At 38.7% G+C, this 18,626-nt stretch overlaps 1 protein-coding gene across 1 annotated transcript in view; it reads right to left on the bottom strand.

Moving 5' to 3' along the window:
- Nucleotides 1-18,626, bottom strand: part of LOC124545069 (synaptotagmin-5-like) — a 325,196-nt gene that overhangs the window by 51,405 nt on the left and 255,165 nt on the right. Inside the window, exons 3-5 of the mRNA XM_047123873.1 lie at nt 15,657-15,848; nt 11,662-11,765; nt 5,543-5,674 (exon numbers count right to left, since the gene is read on the bottom strand). Coding sequence (XP_046979829.1) covers nt 5,543-5,674; nt 11,662-11,765; nt 15,657-15,848 — 428 coding nt within the window. The remainder of the gene's footprint in view (nt 1-5,542; nt 5,675-11,661; nt 11,766-15,656; nt 15,849-18,626) is intronic.

Raw genomic sequence — 18,626 nt, forward strand, 5'->3', positions numbered from 1 at the left:
TGCAAAGGCTCAATCTAGATATAATAGGGGTCAGTGGAGTGAAGTGGAAGGAAGACAAGGATTTCTGTTCAGATGAGTATCGGATAATATCAACAGCAGCAGAAAATGGTATAACAGGTGTAGGATTCGTTATGAATAGGAAGGTAGGGCAGAGGGTGTGTTACTGTGAACAGTTCAGTGACCGGGTTGTTCTAATCAGAATCAACAGCAGACCAACACCGACAACGATAGTTCAGGTATACATGCCGACGTCGCAAGCTGAAGATGAACAGATAGAGAAAGTGTATGATGATATTGAAAGGGTAATGCAGTATGTAAAGGGGGACGAAAATCTAATAGTCATGGGCGACTGGAATGCAGTTGTAGGGGAAGGAGTAGAAGAAAAGGTTACAGGAGAATATGGGCTTGGGACAAGGAATGAAAGAGGAGAAAGACTAATGGAGTTCTGTAACAAGTTTCAGCTAGTAATAGCGAATACGCTGTTCAAGAATCCCAAGAGGAGGAGGTATACTTGGAAAAGACTGGGAAATACGGGAAGATATCAATTAGATTACATCATGGTCAGGCAGAGATTCCGAAATCAGATACTGGATTGTAAGGTGTACCCAGGAGCAGATATAGACTCAGATCACAATATAGTAGTGATGAAGAGTAGGCTGAAGTTCAAGACATTAGTCAGGAAGAATCAATACACAAAGAAGTGGGATACGGAAGTACTAAGGGATGACGAGATACATTTGAAGTTCTCTATCGCTATAGATACAGCAATAAGGAATAGCGCAGTAGGCAGTACAGTTGAAGAGGAATGGGCATCTCTAAAAAGGGCCATCACAGAAGTTGGGAAGGAAAACATAGGTACGAAGAAGGTAGCTGCAAAGAAACCATGGGTAACAGAAGGAATACTTCAGTTGATTGATGAAAGGAGGAAGTACAAACATGTTCCGGGAAAATCAGGAATACAGAAATACAAGTCGCTGAGGAATGAAATAAATAGGAAGTGCAGGGAAGCTAAGACGAAATGGCTGCAGGAAAAATGTGAAGACATTGAAAAAGATATGATTGTCGGAAGGACAGACTCTGCATACAGGAAAGTTAAAACAACCTTTGGTGACATTAAAAGCAATGGTGGTAACATTAAGAGAACAACGGGAATTCCACTGTGTCAAATGCAGAGGAGAAAGCAGATAGGTGGGAAGAATACATTGAAAGCCTCTATGAGGGTGAAAATTTGTCTGATGTGATAGAAGAAGAAGCAGGAGTCGATTTAGAAGAGATAGGGGATCCAGTATTAGAATCGGAATTTAAAAGAGCTTTGGAGGACTTACGGTCAAATAAGGCAGAAGGGATAAATAACATTCCATCAGAATTTCTAAAATCATTGGGGGAAGTGCCAACAAAACAACTATTCACGTTGGTGTGTAGAATATATGAGTCTGGCGATATACCATCTGACTTTCGGAAAAGCATCATCCACACAGTTCCGAAGACGGCAAGAGCTGACAAGTGTGAGAATTATTGCACAATCAGCTTAACAGCTCATGCATCGAAGCTGCTTACAAGAATAATATACAGAAGAATGGAAAAGAAAATTGAGAATGCGCTAGGTGACAATCAGTTTGGCTTTAGGAAAAGTAAAGGGACGAGAGAGGCAATTCTGATGTTACGGCTAATAATGGAAGCAAGGCTAAAGAAAAATCAAGACACTTTCATAGTATTTGTCGACCTGGAAAAAGCGTTCGACAATATAAAATGGTGCAAGCTGTTCGAGATTCTGAAAAAAGTAGGGGTAAGCTATAGGGAGAGACGGGTCATATACAATATGTACAACAACCAAGAGGGAATAATAAGAGTGGACGATCAAGAACGAAGTGCTCATATTAAGAAGGGTGTAAGACAAGGCTGTAGCCTTTCGCCCCTACTCTTCAATCTGTACATCGAGGAAGCAATGATGAAAATAAAAGAAGGGTTCAGGAGTGGAATTAAAATACAAGGTGAAAGGATATCAATGATGCGATTCGCTGATGACATTGCTATCCTGAGTGAAAGTGAAGAAGAATTAAATGATCTGCTGAACGGAATGAACAGTCTACTGAGTACACAGTATGGTTTGAGAGTAAATCGGAGAAAGACGAAGGTAATGAGAAGTAGTAGAAATGAGAACAGCAAGAAACTTAACATCAGGATTGATGGTCACAAAGTCAATGAAGTTAAGGAATTCTGCTACCTAGGCAGTAAAATAACTAATGACGGACAGAGCAAGGAGGACATCAAAAGCAGACTCGCTATGACAAAAAAGGCATTTCTGGCCAAGAGAAGTCTACTAATATCAAATACTGGCCTTAATTTGAGGAAGAAATTTCTGAGGATGTACGTCTGGAGTACAGCATTGTATGGTTGTGAAACATGGACTGTGGGAAAACCGGAACAGAAGAGAATTGAAGCATTTGAGATGTGGTGCTATAGACGAATGTTGAAAATTAGGTGGACTGATAAGATAAGGAATGAGGAGGTTCTACGCAGAATCGGAGCGGAAAGGAATATGTGGAAAACACTGATAAGGAGAAGTGACAGGATGATAGGACATCTGCTAAGACATGAGGGAATGACTTCCATGGTACGAGAGGGAGCTGTAGAGGGCAAAAACTGTAGAGGAAGACAGACATTGGAATACGTCAAGCAAATAATTGAGGACGTAGGTTGCAAGTGCTACTCTGAGATGAAGAGGTTAGCACAGGAAAGGAATTCGTGGCGGGCCGCATCAAACCAATCAGTAGACTGATGACCAAAAAAAAAATTATTTTTCAAGGGATATTAGTTATTAAAATACCTATTGCCTATACTAAGGGTAATATATGAATTTCAATACAATCATTGTAATGTGAATTTCCCTACAGTCATTCTAACAATGTCTTCAACTGAACAAAGGAAAATCCAGAATAGAATAATGACAACATTATGACAAGGATAGTTGTTACCATATAGCAGAGATAGACACAAGACTGCCAAACATAGCTTTCAGCCCAACAAGTCTTCATCAGAACTACACACACACACACACACACACACACACACACACACACACACACATTCAATACAACTCACACACACTGGAAACTGTGATTATGTACTTGTGAGTTGCATTTGCACCAGTGTGTGTGTGTGTGTGTGTGTGTGTGTGTGTGTGTGTGTGTGTGCGTTGCATTTGTGTGAGTGTGTGTGTTGTCTATTCCAATGAAGGCATATTTGGCCGAAAGCTTCGTTTGACAGTCTTTTTGTTGTGCCTATCTGCAACTCAGCATCTCTGCTATATGGTGAGTAACAACTATCCTTTTCATAATGTTGTCAGTGTCTTCAAGTGTGTGTAGATAAGCAAATCAAACTGCATATTGCTGAAAATATACCTCAACAATATTGTTTCATAATATTTCTAGTAGCATAAATCATGGCCACATTTTGGGCTATGTAGCTGCTTACTGTTTACGACAGTAGTTGAGTTATACACTTACAGACTATAAATGTTTACACAGGCCACAGTAGCACCTGGCATCACTCCCAGTTCTGTAATCCACAATCATGAACTAAATAAAAATAAATTTGGACTTTATATCTAAGTAAGTGAACTTCTTTCAAAAGTTTAGTTCATTAACCACCTCTCCCATGACCCACTAAGATTTTGAAATATGGTATTGAATATCTTGTAAATGTAGGGTAAGGCAGTATCAATATGACAGACTGTATACTGATTACAATGGGATGGGGACTCCGCATTAGATACTAGAAACTGGTGATTCATGAAAAACTTTGTTGTCTCTCTTTAAAGTGCACTTCCCACCAGTATGACTTTTGTTACCAGAAGTTTGCAATTCCAAGTTTAATTACTAAAGGAATCAATTAAAATAAGCTTTACATGGCATTTAAATAATAATATTCTATTAATAATGTCACTAGTATTTAGCCATAATAACTTCAACACTCAGCAGGTTCAACTACTAGTAAAGGCTTCAAATACTGGCACAGCAATAGTACACATCTTCTTCTAAATCTAGAGCTGTACCTAAAATTTTGTTAAATGCTTTCTTTTAATCTTTATCTGACTGTTATTTACTAAACTGGGACAGTCAATCATCAGCGTTCCCATTACTACATCGGGAGAAGGAAAGTTTTACATACAAGTTAATGATGGTGATTTAAAATCAGGAAAGAAGACAGTGAATGATCCGTGTAGAGGTTGAGGCTGATGCAACCAAACAGTATTTTGCTTATTTCAAATTAAGCTTGAAAATGATTGCAGTCATTGTAATGAAGAGAGGTGGCACAGGAGCAAGAAGAAAACATCTACAGAGAAATACAAAAACAGGTCTGTTTTGGCTATATGAACATGTTCTAATCCATGAGGACAGCACCAGAAGCCCTTTGACAACCATCCAAGTGTTCCTTGAGTATGTAACAAATGACCCACTTTCCTTACGAAAATGAACAATAAAGTAACTGCAAACTATACATATGGCACACAGTGCAACTATTTTATTACTGTTTCATCTACTTATTGTTAATTATCTGTTTGATTATTTATTGGTCATTCACTGAACTATGTAGTTCATTTATCTTGTGCTTGATCTGTTAGGAAACTTTTTATTTTTATTGACATTTGCATAAATATGCATTGTATCTGTAGTAACACTGTTCACGTTTACATCGCACTTCACTTAGCGTAGACCGGGACTGTGTCCTAGTCATGCCCGATGTTAACTGACTGGGCACGGCCCATGCTGCCGGAGTTGTTCTTGTTGTTGTTGTTGTTATGCCAGCAGAGGTCGCGTCCGAATTCTCGCGTGCCCTCTGGTGGACGGGACTCTACTTGCGGCAACTACCGTCCGTGCCAATGTGCCAATGTGCCAATGTGCGCCTCCTGCGATCTTTCTGGTGGCTACTGCAGCATCCATCTTCGATTATTGTATTATATTTAATGCCATTTGTCCAAATTTATATTATTATTACTGTTGATATTATTTTGTGTTAACACTAACGACACCAATTGCATGTAAATATGCTCAAAGGTGGAATAAAAGATTTATCAACCTTATCTCTCAGAAATAGGGCTGGCCCATATTCATCAGCATATGATTTGCAACAGTGTTGGTGGCACCATCACTGCAGTGACAAATTGCCATAAAATGTAGTCTATGCATACACATTTTTCCATGCCTGTGTCAGACCATTAGCTCCACTTTTTTTCTATCTGTTATTACCATTTCTACATTGATATAATGAATTCTAAGAACCTGCAACATTTCAACCTAAATTAGACCTCAGGCTATGCTGCAGATCAGTCCATTACCACAGCCAGTTTTTCTCCAGCCACATTCATTGGGTTCACCATATAAAAAAATGTAACCAATTTTATAGTCCATAAGAGCCAGATTAATAACAGTCAGTCTCGAGCTATTCACATTAAAGACAAAAAGTAATCCGTTTGCATCCTCTGCTGAAACAAGCAAGCAACTGTAATATTAAAGTTTTGACATCCTTTCAGCAACTTTACCTTTATACAGATTGTAAGTTTGCCTGTTGCACCATCCTCAGCTGATAAGTACTGTAATATTAGTTTTATCTGTGGACTATTCAGATCTGTTGCACTGCCATTTGATTCCTTGCTGGTAATTGTTGAAACACTCTGCAACAATATTTTTCATAACATATTATTTGTAAATTTCGAGTCAATAGCAATGTAAGTGCTATTTAATTGTTCAAACATTTGCAAGTTTTCATACCAAATTTCTTAAATTCACCAAAACAGTCCTCTATCTACTATGAATAAAACTCACAGTACATAACTAACAGAAGAATCTGAAAACTTTATTTATGACTTACCATACTCCCAGAGGTGACATAACAGATATTCTGCAGTATTATTGCTTTTGAAAGAGGCATAAAGTAAACATTTACAATACAGTCTTAATTGCAGTATACAGTATTACAATAACAGAAGGACATATCAGGTATAAAGGATAGTTGGCAACATCCCCTTCTATGTGAACCCTACACATCTTGCATATGGGTATTGACCTCAAACTGGGAAAATAGCTAAAACAATTGTCAAGAATTCTCCTGAATCAAAACTCTTCATTTGCCATTGATAAATGGCAAGTACAAGTGAAAAAGACGAAGTATTCTTCAGGTGTGCTGCAGTATAATACCCATTTACAGTGAATTGTATGGTAACTTCCAGTCTTTAGTGATTGTAATAACCAAGCAAGAAGTCATAATTTCTCAGACAGCATGCAGCAATGTGCTTTTTATTACTTTTTAGTTTTTGATAATGTTAATATCACCTGCAAGAATAAATTCTTCATCTAGTTCTTAATGATATTATGTAATGAAGTTGCAATGCAACCATTCAGAATTGTATCTGTAGCAGATTTACCAGGAAAGTATAATAGAACCCAATGTGATAACTCACACACTACCTAAACAGTTCTCTTTTTACAGGCACAATGAGAGGGGACAAAGTTGAAGGCTAAAAGACTAGAGTATCAGCACTGCGTTTTGTTGCCGATGTAAAAGTGTACTTACAGCATCACTTGCTCTTGCATTGCATCCTGCAGTTGGCGACTGTTTGCATGGTGAATGAAGGGAAGCAAACATGAGCAATGACAAGTTATACACTTAGACAAGATGGCAGAACCAAGGGGAAAATGGTATTCAGTAAATGTCATCACAATGATGAGTGCATGAAGTTACTTAGCAGCATAATGGAATATGTTGATACTGCCAAACCGAAAATTCCATAAAATTTAAATTGTACTCTTAGGTTCCTGCATAACCACAACCTCAGAAATTGGGACTTTTGAAAATAACCCAAGAAGCTTTCAAAAGGACCATTGGGATCAGTCTGTTGCCACAGCGAGTTTTCCTCCAGTCATATTCAGAGGCTTCACCAGCTCACATCCAAACTGTAACACTTCAGCCTAAACTATACTTCGGGCTAAGCTACACTTCAGTCTGTTACTAAAACCAGTTTTCTTACATTCACATGCAGCTTTAGTTTCTTATCCCAGTGGATTTGAATTTCTTGCATACTGTGGGAAATAAACCACCTTTTATTTTAATACTTTATTTTATTAAAGGAAGAATGTAAATGTCATTTTGACACTATTGACTTTATTTGACTTTATTGTCTTCATCAACTTACAAATAACCTGCAACATTTCAACCTAAACTACATATCACTTCATTACCACAGCTAGTTTTCCTCCAGCCACATTCATTGGGTTCACCATACAAAAAAAAGTAACCAATTTTATAGTCCATAAGAGCCAGATTAATAACAGTCAGCTATTCACATTAAAGACAAAAGTAATCAGTTTGCATTCTCTGCTGAAACAAGTTGTTAGATTCAGCATTTCTCATTGGTTACTGTGTACTATCACCCAATTGGTTACAATGAATGGAAATTAATTGCCAACAGCAGCAAGCAGTGGGAGAGCCGTCTACACCACAAGTGCACTTTAACTTTTCGGTAATTCACAGTTGCTGGATTCAGCTGGCAAAGAACACTGGCTGTTCTGCACATTATTCTTCCTTTAATAAAATAAAGTATTAAAATAAGAGTTGGCTGATTTGCCACAGAATACAAGAAATTCAAATCCACTGAGGTAAGAAACTAAAGCTGCATGTGAAATTCCTTGGGCAAGACTCGCTATCAATGGTGGGCATAAAAGTGCAACTCGATCTTGCTATCAACCATCAGACTCATTCCAAAATGTAGCTGTAAACAACAGAAAAATACTCTGTTCACCAGTACTAAGGTCCAACAATCACACTTTCATTATTGGGGGATACTTTCTTTAATCATCCAACAAATGATTGGAAAAATTAGGTTTGTAAGAACAGACAAACAATATTTAAGTTACAAAAAAGGGCTGTATGAATCATAACTACAAGTAGCAATAGATCCCACTGCACGGAGTTATCCAAATCTTTGGGTACATTGACAGTTCCATGTGAATACATTTTGCAGACAGTAATATACATAAAATATCACATTCACCAGTTTCCGATAAACAGTTCCATACATGCACAAGAAACCAGACACAGACAACACTTAGACCTCTACGGGAAAAACAAATCAAAAACTCATCAAAATAGCATGTTATATAATGGAATTAAGCTGTACAACAATCTTCCAAAAGGGATCAAAGACATAAGCAAAATAGATAACTTCAGGAAATCACTAAAAAAATCTCTCTTGGAAAAGTGCTTTTATACTGTCAAGAATTAGTTGGGTGATGTAAATATATAGATACACTATATGTAAAAATTATCAACTGTGTTAGTAAGTGGTTTAACAGTGTAGGCCTACCTTTACGTTACAATATTCATGAATTCTGATTGTGATAATTATAAATTTGTGTACCTATTGTATATACTTATGTCAACAACATACATACAATCCTGATTGTCTATAGATGGATAAATAAATAAACGTGGTGGGTAAGACAAGACATCCTGTGAAATAATACTAAATGCACTCTGTAAACTGCCTAGAGCAGTGCATTCATGATAGAAATATATTAATCCTAATGGCTACAAGAAGACCTGATATGTTTTGGATGTCCTCACTGAAATTGGGTTCAGTGAACATGAAGTAGGTTTAGCAACAATTATTACTAACGTACAAAGGGCTGCTAAAACAAATAGGAAGATTCATGTTTTCAGTAAGCGAGATAATGACAAAGTCGTGTCATACGTCAAAGAGGAGCTCAAAACATTTATTCTGGGCAGGAGCATGGAGAACAACAATAGCACAAGTTTAAAGGAATAATTGACCATGCAATAAACAGATATGTACCTAGTAGATCACACCACAATGAGAGGCATGGTAATCTGTCTTTGTAAAGAAACTTCTAAGGAAACAGACTACTGTATAATAGATGTAAAACAAAGTATAAGGCTTTGAATAGAGAGATGCTGGATAAAATGCGTTTGACTGTCAAGAGAGCACTATGTGAAGCCTTCAATGACCGCTGTGGCAGAATCTTGTCGAAAGATCTCCTGCAAAACCCAAGAAATTCTGGTCATATGTAAAGGCTATCAGAGGCACCAATGTTACATGTTGGGACACTCATTAATGACTGAACTGAAAGGAAAACTGAAGCAAAAACAGAAATGTTAAATTCCATTTCCAAATGGTCCTTCACTCTGGAAGATACAGAAATGTTGCTCTAATTAACTTCTTACACCACTGCAAAGATCAATGACATAGATGATAGTGCAGGGGCACTGAGAAAAATTGAAACCACTAAAATGAAACCCTGTCAGGTTCCATACAGAATTTAAGGCTAAGTTAGCTCAAAATTCAACCATAATATAACATACATCCCTTCAACAAAAACATGAACTCGGTGATTGGAAGAAAGCACACTGATGTCCATCCATTATAGAATCTTATAATGTACTCTGAGCTCAAATATGAGGATATATCTCAAACAGAATGACTCCATGTCAATCAGCTTAAATTCTGAAAACAGTGATACTGTAATGTGAAATGTAACTTGAGCTTTTCTCTCATGATATCTGGAAGTCAAATGATGAAGTCAATCAGATGGATACAGTATTCTTGACTTCCGAAAAGCATTTGACTCAGAACTTAACCAATGTGTAGCAAGAAAACTGTGGTTATATGAGGAATGAACTAAATTTGTCTGGACCTCGTGGTCCAGTAGTTGGCATTATTCCTATAGATTGTGCGGTCCTGGGTTCGATTCCCAGCTGGGTTGGAGATTTTGTTTACCTGGGGATGGTGTATGTGTGTGTGTTGTCCTCATCATTTCATGTTATCTTCATCAACACAGAAGTGCTGTCAAAAAATCAAAAAAGCCTTGGTATTTGTGTGTGTGTGTGTGTGTGTGTGTGCGTGTGAGAGAGAGAGAGAGAGAGAGAGAGAGAGAGAGAGAGAGAGAGAGAGAGAGAGAGAGAGAGAGAGAGAGAGGAAGGAAAGGAGGGAAGGATGGTCTTGATTGAAGATTTCATGCTAGGGAATATGCAGCATGTCATCTTGGATGGAGAGTCATTGAAAGATGTGAAAGTAACTTTGGGTGTTCCTCAGAGAAGTGTTTTGGGACCCTTGTTGTTCATGTTCTGTACTGATGACCTGAAAGACAATATTAATAGTTACCTCAGACTTATTGCAGATAATGCAGTTATCTATAATGGAGTTTTGTCTGAAAACAGCTGCACAAATATTAAATCAGATCTTGATATAAGTTCAGAATGCTGAAAATATCAGCACCTTGTTTTAAATGTACAGAAATGTAAAATTATGCAGTTCAAAAATTGAAAAACTAAAGAAAAAGAAAAACATAGTATCCCCTTGGCTATAATATCAGTTGTTAACAGTTAGAATCAGTCGACTTATACAAGTACCTGGGAGTAACAATTTGTGGTGGTATGACATGGAATGATCACATATGCTCTACGATATACAACATAGGAGACAAATTTCATTTCGTTTACAAGAAACTGGGAATATGCAGTCCGCCTACAAAGCAGACAGCATACAAATCATTGGTGTGTCCTATATTAGAATACTGCTCAACTGTGTAGCATCCATACCAGATGGAATCAGCAAATTGTATTGAACTTATATGTAGGAGAATGGCACCAAAAGCCTGCTTATAAAGTTTCAAGAACCAATACGATGTGAAGAGGTTAGAAATACTCTTCAGCCATCTGTTGCAGGCATCATGAGGACAAGATAATGGTAATTTATAACAATAATGTTTGTTAGTTTCTTCTCAACAATATTAGAGAAGAAAAGCTGCTACTCACCATATAGCGAAGACGCTGAGTCGCAATAGGCACAACAAAAAGATTCACACAATTATAGCTTTGTCAACACTAGACACACACACACACACACACACACACACATACACACACATACGCAAATGCAACTTGCACACACATCTGCAGTCTCAGACAACTGAACTTATGTTTGCGTTTGTGTGTGAGTGTGTGAGTGTGTGTGTGTGTGTGTGTGTGTGTGTGTGTGTGTGTGTGTGTGTGTGTGTGCATGTGCGTGTGTGAGCATGTGTGCGTGTGTGTGTGTGTGTGTGTGTGTGTGTGTGTGTGTGTGTGTGTGTGTGTGTGTGTCTAGTGTTGACAAAGGCCTTAGTGGTTGAAAGCTACAATTGTGTGAATCTTTTTGTTGTGCCTATTGTGACACAGCGTCTCCACTATATGGTGAGTAGCAACTTTCCTTCTCTAATATTGTTACATTCCATCCTAGATTTTCCATTGTTTGATCAAATAAAAATTCTTCTCATTCCTCTGGGTTTTCTGGTTACAATACTTCACAGGTTAAGAAGTCATGTAAAAAGACATAATAAGAATTATGCAATAGCTTTCCACTTACAAAAGTCCTAGGTATGCTTATCAAACAACTGAGCTGAGTCCATTTTGTTCTTATTGTGTGATTTTATGATGTTAGTTTTGGATCAAGTTGAACACCAAGAAATTTAGTGTGCCGTGTTGCCACTATCACACAGACATTTGCATAAAAGGTAAAAGGAATTAAATCTTTATGAAATGCAAGAATATATAAATTTCTAAACATTGATATACATGCATTACAGGTATGTTGACATACAGTGGACTCACCCTGAATGAAGAAGATCTCTCAGTGCCCTCAGACATAGAGCTATATGTTGAGTCACGATGCTGCATCCGACCCAACAGTGAAATATCGCTAGATACAGCTGAAACTGACATAGAAAGAGCACAGAATTAGACCTCACATTAAAACGCAATTATTTCAAATTGCAACACCTAAAGTGAAATATTTAAGGACAGTAAATGTAGTGAGTATAATGTTCCACCGTGCTTCATCTTTGCACAACTAAATGGTTTCTTGTATTATTCTAAAGTTCATAGCTGTACTATTCTGTACTGTATTGTACTGTAAGTGCAGTATGATGAGTTTTTTGTGTGTGATTTGTGTATTTAGGCACTACACTTGACAAAAAATAAAACTGTTATCATGTGTGGGTGACAAAGGATATCTACTGACAATTTTGCATACTTTAGGTGTGATTCACGACTAACCAATAGATAAAACTTTATTGGTTTATGAACTGCAGGTTCTGTTTGTATAAGATTGATATGAGTTTCTATTTATTTGTCAGATAAAAAATGACAGTCCACTGACACAGTTGAAAGGAAATCAATTAATCTAGCGTTCAGATATATCAGTTCCTTCCTTTTCTGGTCATCAGTCTTCTGATTGGTTTGATGTGGCCTGCCATGAATTCCTCTCCTGTACTAACTTCTTCATCTCAGAGTAGCACTTGCAACCTACATCCTCAATTACTTGCTGGATGTATTCCAATCTCTGTCTTCCTTTACAGGTTTGCCCTCTACACCTCCATCTAGTACCATTGAAGTCATTCCCTCCTGTCTTAACAGATGTCCTATCATCCTGTCCCTTCTCTTTATCAGTGTTTTCCACATATTCCTTTCCTCTCCAACTCTGAGCAGAACCTCCTCATTCCTTCCCTTATCAGGCCACCTAGTTTTCAACATTCGTCTGTAGCACCACATCTCAAATGCTTCAATTCTCTTGTGTTCCGGTTTTCCCAAAGTCCATGTTTCACTACCATACAATGCTGATGTACATTCTCAGAAATTTCTTCCACAAATTAAGGCCGATAATTGATATTAGTAGACCTCTCTTGGCCAGAATGCCCTTTTTGTCATTGCTAGTCTGCTTTTGATGTTGTCCTTGCTCCATCCACCTTGGTTATTTTACTGCTTAGGTAGCAGAATTCCTTAACTTCATCTACTTTGTGACCATCAATCCTGATGTTAAGTTTCTTGCCGTTCTCATTTCTACTACTTCTCATTACCTTTGTCTTCCTTAGATTTACTCTTACTCCATATTCTGTACTCATTAGACTGTTCATTCCATTCAACAGATCATGTAATTCTTCTTCACTTTCATTCAGGATAGCAATGTCATCAGCAAATCATATCATTGATATCTCTTCACCTTGAACTTTAATTCCACTCGTGAACCATTCTTTTATTTCCATAATTGCTTCCGCAATGTACAGATTGGACAGTAGGGGCAAAAGGCCCTTTTTAATATGAGCACTTCATTCTTGGTTGTCCACTCTTATTATTCCCTCTTGGATGTTGTCTCTGACCCGTCTCTCCCTATAGCTTACCCCTACTTTTCTCAGAATTTCGAACATCTTGCACTATTTTACATTGTCCAACGCTTTTTCCAGATCAGCAAATCCTATGAACATGTCTTGATTTTTCTTTAGTCTTGCTTCCATTATTAACCGAAATGTCAGAATTGCCTCTCTCGTGCTTTTACCTTTCCTAAAGCCAAACTGACGGTCATCTAGCGTATCCTCAATTTTCTTTTCCATTCATCTGTATATTATTCTTGTAAGCAACTTGGATGCATGAGCTGTTAATCCGATTGTGTGGTAATTCTCGCACTTGTCAGTTCTTGCCATCTTTGGAATTGTGTGGATGATGTTTTTTGGAAAGTCAGATAGCATATTGCCAGACTCATACATTCTACACACCAACATGAACAGTTGTTTTGTTGCTACTTCCTCCAACGATTTTAGAAATTCTGATGGAATGTTATCTATCCCTTTGGTCTTATTTGATCTTAAGTCCTCCAAAGCTCTTTTAAATTCTGATTCTAATAGTGAATCCCTTATTTCTTCTAAATTGATTCCTGTTTCTTCTTCTATCACATCAGACAAATCTTCCTTACTCAGAGATAAAAGAGGATCCAACTGGGGGAGATTAGGAGGGGCATTCCACTCATACCTCAGTATGAGAGGGACCTAGCTGTTGTGAGAATGAGGGAAACAAGTCACCGGTCTTGCAACACTTAAAGCTGAAACATTTCTCTGCACACCTTGAGAATCTTGGAATTATGAGGATAATATCCACACAGCATGAGTGGCTCTAATGTGGCTGACTCAGTGATAAGTATTTACACTACATTTTGCATGTGAAGAGAATAAAATTTCAAATAAACATATTTTGTTTAAATTTTAATAAGAACTGATTAACTGAGTTTTCTCATACTCTCACAAGAAATAAATCTTTGTTATCTGGGCAGAGTAACTGAATGAAGATTTACTTTCTACACTGTTGAAAAAAAAATTTGTATACCTTGAAAGGTGATGTTGATTTTCATCTGATGGCAGAATATGCCACCTGTGGGATGGTATGTGTTATGATAATGGTTTCAAAATCAGCTACTAGCAGACTTGCATACCAGAGCGTATCCACTGTCTACCTTTTAAAAGGGAATGACCATGGCCATTAGGATGAGTGTGGTGCACACTTGTAGAGCAAGTAAACAACATGCCATGGGGACATACTCATGCTTCCTACAGCCAACTTGGAAAGTCTGAGAGGAGACAAACTGTTACTCTTCAGTTGGTGGGATGGTCATTTCATAAAATTGCTACACTAGTTGGATGTGTCACATCAGTTGTGCAGTGACGCTGGCAATAGTGAATACATGAGCATTTTACACTTGTAGACAAGATTCTTGATGTCCATGCAGCACAGACGCCCACCAAGAATGTCATGTAGTAAGAGCACCAGCGGAAGATCGTACAACTTCCACAGCACTGATAAGAGTAAATGTGGCCCCACAAGTGCCAACCTGAGTTGTTGGAAACTCATTAATAACTGTGGGACTACAGGCAAGCACACTTCAAGCTCATCTTCCACTCATGCCACAGCATTGATGTGCACAGCTCGATTGCTGCTGTGAGAGGATCACCTGGAGGACGGAATAGTATGCCTTGATTTTCAGGGATGAAAGCAAATTTTACTTGTATGCATGGTGGTGGTTGTTCACATGTACAGTGTAGATATGGCAAGCACTGTCTCTAACAGTTCATATCAGGCCTCATGGTCTGGGGTGTAATTAGCCACAATTTTCATTCACATTCAGTGTTTGTGGAGGGAACACTTACGAGTGCTTGATACATGCAGAATGTTGTTTGACCAGTTCTTCTGCCTTTCTTGCAGCAGGAAGGTGAATTGCTGTTCTAACAGGATAATACCTATCCACACACTGCCCTTGCTACTCAATGTGCTCGCAAGATGTGCAGCAGCTTCCCTGGTCACCACAGTCTCTGAACTAGTCTCCAAACAACAAACATGTATGGGACATGTCAGGACGACAAGTGACTCATGTGACTCATCAACCCACAACTCTTGCAGAGCTATGTAAACATATCAAGAAAGTGTAGAATAATGTATTCCAAGACAGTAATTGTCACCTTTGTGACTGACTGCATGCCAGATTCAGTGCCTGCATTTGCCTATGGAGGCTACACTGCATACTAATATGGGTGTTTCAGAATGGTTTCACACCTGATACCACTTGAGCTATTGATCTGTAAATGTAATCATTCCATATATGTAAATGGATCACTTCTATAATAAATTTTGAATTAATTTTAATTCTCTCAATTGGTATTCTAATTTTTTTTCTAGCCATGTATTACATTTGTTACTTACTGTTATGCCAAGTTAAAAGCATCAGTAATACACAACCAATTTCATGTTAATTTTCTCTTATGAAAGCACTCTTGTGTAGAACTTACCATCAGCACGGCCAGTATCTTTTGAGGTGCGTACTATATGTGGCAATGAAGATACAGAGTCAGATGTATCAGACCCTGGAGCATCATTTAAATCATTGTCGATGATTTTGGCAGCAGTGAGCTTGACATTCCCTGGGATGGGGAGGTCACAGCTCTGCAGCAGCCTCTGCCTGCGCCTCTCTCGGCTCTCCTCTGCAAACACATTGTCAGCACTAAGCATAAGAATGAATATATTAGGACACAAATTGCATTTTACTGTGCACATATGAATGAGACACAGGTGGCGATGAGACAAAATGCCATTATTGCTAATAGAAATATGTAAAGTTCTTGCACAATTCTAGCTTTTGGAACAAATAGGTAAGTGCTTGTCATCATGGGGTCTGAGTGACCTGCTGTTCCTTTTTAACCTCCACTGTCCTATCACTGAGGAAGGAACTATTAGTTCCATAGCCTAAGAGTGTGTAGCTCTTTTTATGTATGTTTATCAGCAGTTTTGTATCCTGAATGTAAGTAATGGCCAGAAATTCTATCTCATAATTTTGTAGATATCTTGAGAGAATTTTTCTTTTGATACATACAAAATTATCTGTAGTTTTCATCAGTTAGTTAATTCCCCCAAAAATTTTTTCCCAATTAATTACATAGAATTCAAAAATTCAATTCATTATGCTCTCTGTAAAAGTACAGAAATCCATAGTTAAAGTTATACGGCTGATTAGCATCTGGTTTGCTGTTCTTCAATGTTTTGTATTACACCAGTTTTCAGTTAACAAAATAAATAGCAAATATTAAAATGAATAAGAGGCGTAATCTTGTTAATTAATATTTTACTGCTGATTATTTACTGATTCTGTGTATTTCTATACCTGTAATACCCTTCCTGTGAACTAAATGAGGCAGCAAGCAGAGTGGGCGTATGCATATTTTGCTACGACGATGTCACAGCAAAATTCCTTTTAAGCGGACACATCAGTTGCATTATTGGTATGAATATTCTGCTGTTTAGTGCTGTGTTGTGTTGAAGCATCAATCAGATTCCATGGATCACCCAGATATATTGGGTCATGTTCTGTCAACTTTACAACATAGGTGAATATGTACATAGAGCTGTTAATAAATGTTTATTGATTTACAACATGTGCATAATCAACCATAGAGATAAAAAGATTGCAAGGTGTTTAAGAGAGCACTGTTATGTCTAACTACAGACATAACCTGAGCTGCTCTGTATTTTGTACTTATAAATATCCTTATGATCTCATTATCTAATGAATTAATAATCTTTGATGCAGAGGGTCTTGATTTCTTTAGGCTGTTAAAGTGTTTAAGCTACAAATTTCATCATGTACTCAATTTCCTGAGAGTACTTCAACTCATACAGTGCATGTAGGCCTGCCCAGGACAGGAACCAGTCACACCATTGAGATCAGTTACATCTAGGCAGCGAGACAATATTTTAACCCTTTTGATCCACTGTTGGCCTATGTCCTACTATACAATTTTCCACTACGGCTCTGATTTGAGACGATGTCTGACACGCCACATGGACCAACAGATCAGGCGCCATATTGCAGCAGGAGACCTGCCTCAGAAGTCTGGGGAAGGCTGCCATGTTACAAGAAGCAAACTCTTCAATCAACTTTTTGCTCACTCGATTAGTAAACATTATGATGACAGCTTGAAACACTAAACTCTGTCCAAACAGGCCTTGGAAGGTCCAACAGTACAGATTGGCCACCATGTCATCCTCAGCCCACAGGCGTCACTGGATGCAGATATGGGGGGGCATGTGGTCAGCACACTGCTCTCCCATCTGTCTGTCAGTTTACAAGACCGGAGCCACTACTTCTCAGTAACATCTCCTCAGTTTGCCTTGCAAGGGCAGAGTGCAGTGTGTGTGTGTGTGTGTGTGTGTGTGTGTGTGTGTGTGTGTGTGTGTGTGTGTGTGTGTGCGTGTGTGTGATATGAGGTTTTCGGGCCCTAAACAGCATGGTCATCAGCGCCCAAATGCATAGAAACAGGAACACATGCGGTGAAGGGACGAAGACGGATAGTGAACAAAGAGAACGGCTAAAAGACACAGACCTGACGCAGTTCCAAATCCTCACATACAGAGGCAAAACAAGAGGACAAGAAACGCACTAAAAAAGGAAAGGAACTACAAGGAAAAGAGAACACAAATCGAAGTGAAACAAGTAGGTAATTGTGACTGGCGGACCTCTTACCTAAAACCTGGGTGAGCCAGTCACCCAGCAGCACATTAAAGTCCTCTCCCTAAAATCCGAGACAACAAATTGGACAGGACACAAAACTGTAAGACCTTAACCACAGTTGTTGCATCGTCTTGCAAAATAGAGGGCAAATCCGGTGGCAAGGAAACCTCCGCCCTCTGGTCAGACAATAAAGGACAGTCAAATAAAATGTGGCGGACAGTAATCTGGACACCACAAGCACTGCAGATTTGGGGGTCCTCCCACCGGAGTAAAAAACCATGTGTTAAGGGACTGTGCCCGATGCGAAGGCGAGTGAGGAGAACCTTATCCTGCCTGCATGACTGGTAGGACATACGCCATGGACGCGTGGTGGCCTTGACGAGACGCAGCTTATTTTCACCAACTGCCAACCACTCCTCTTCCCATTGACGCATAACACGAAAACGCAAAAGGGAGGTAACAGCATGGAGGGGGACGGCACATTCAACAACGTGAGGGAGGGAACATGCATCTTTGGCAGCCACATCCGCCAGTTCATTTCCCCTAATACCCACGTGCCCTGGCACCCAGCGGAAAGAAACCTCCTTCCCCTGCCGTTGCAGGTGGAGTAGGGCATCATGGATGTTCTGAACGACCGTATACACTGGGTACAAGTGTTATATGGTCATAGTATGGGAAGCCATCAGGAGGATTTCCGGGAAACGCGCCAACTACCTGTCAAGGCATTGCTGCATCAGGGATGTCTCCTCACGGC

Source organism: Schistocerca americana, chromosome 8, assembly GCF_021461395.2.
Source record: "Schistocerca americana isolate TAMUIC-IGC-003095 chromosome 8, iqSchAmer2.1, whole genome shotgun sequence".
Classification (NCBI taxonomy): Eukaryota; Metazoa; Arthropoda; class Insecta; order Orthoptera; family Acrididae; genus Schistocerca; species Schistocerca americana.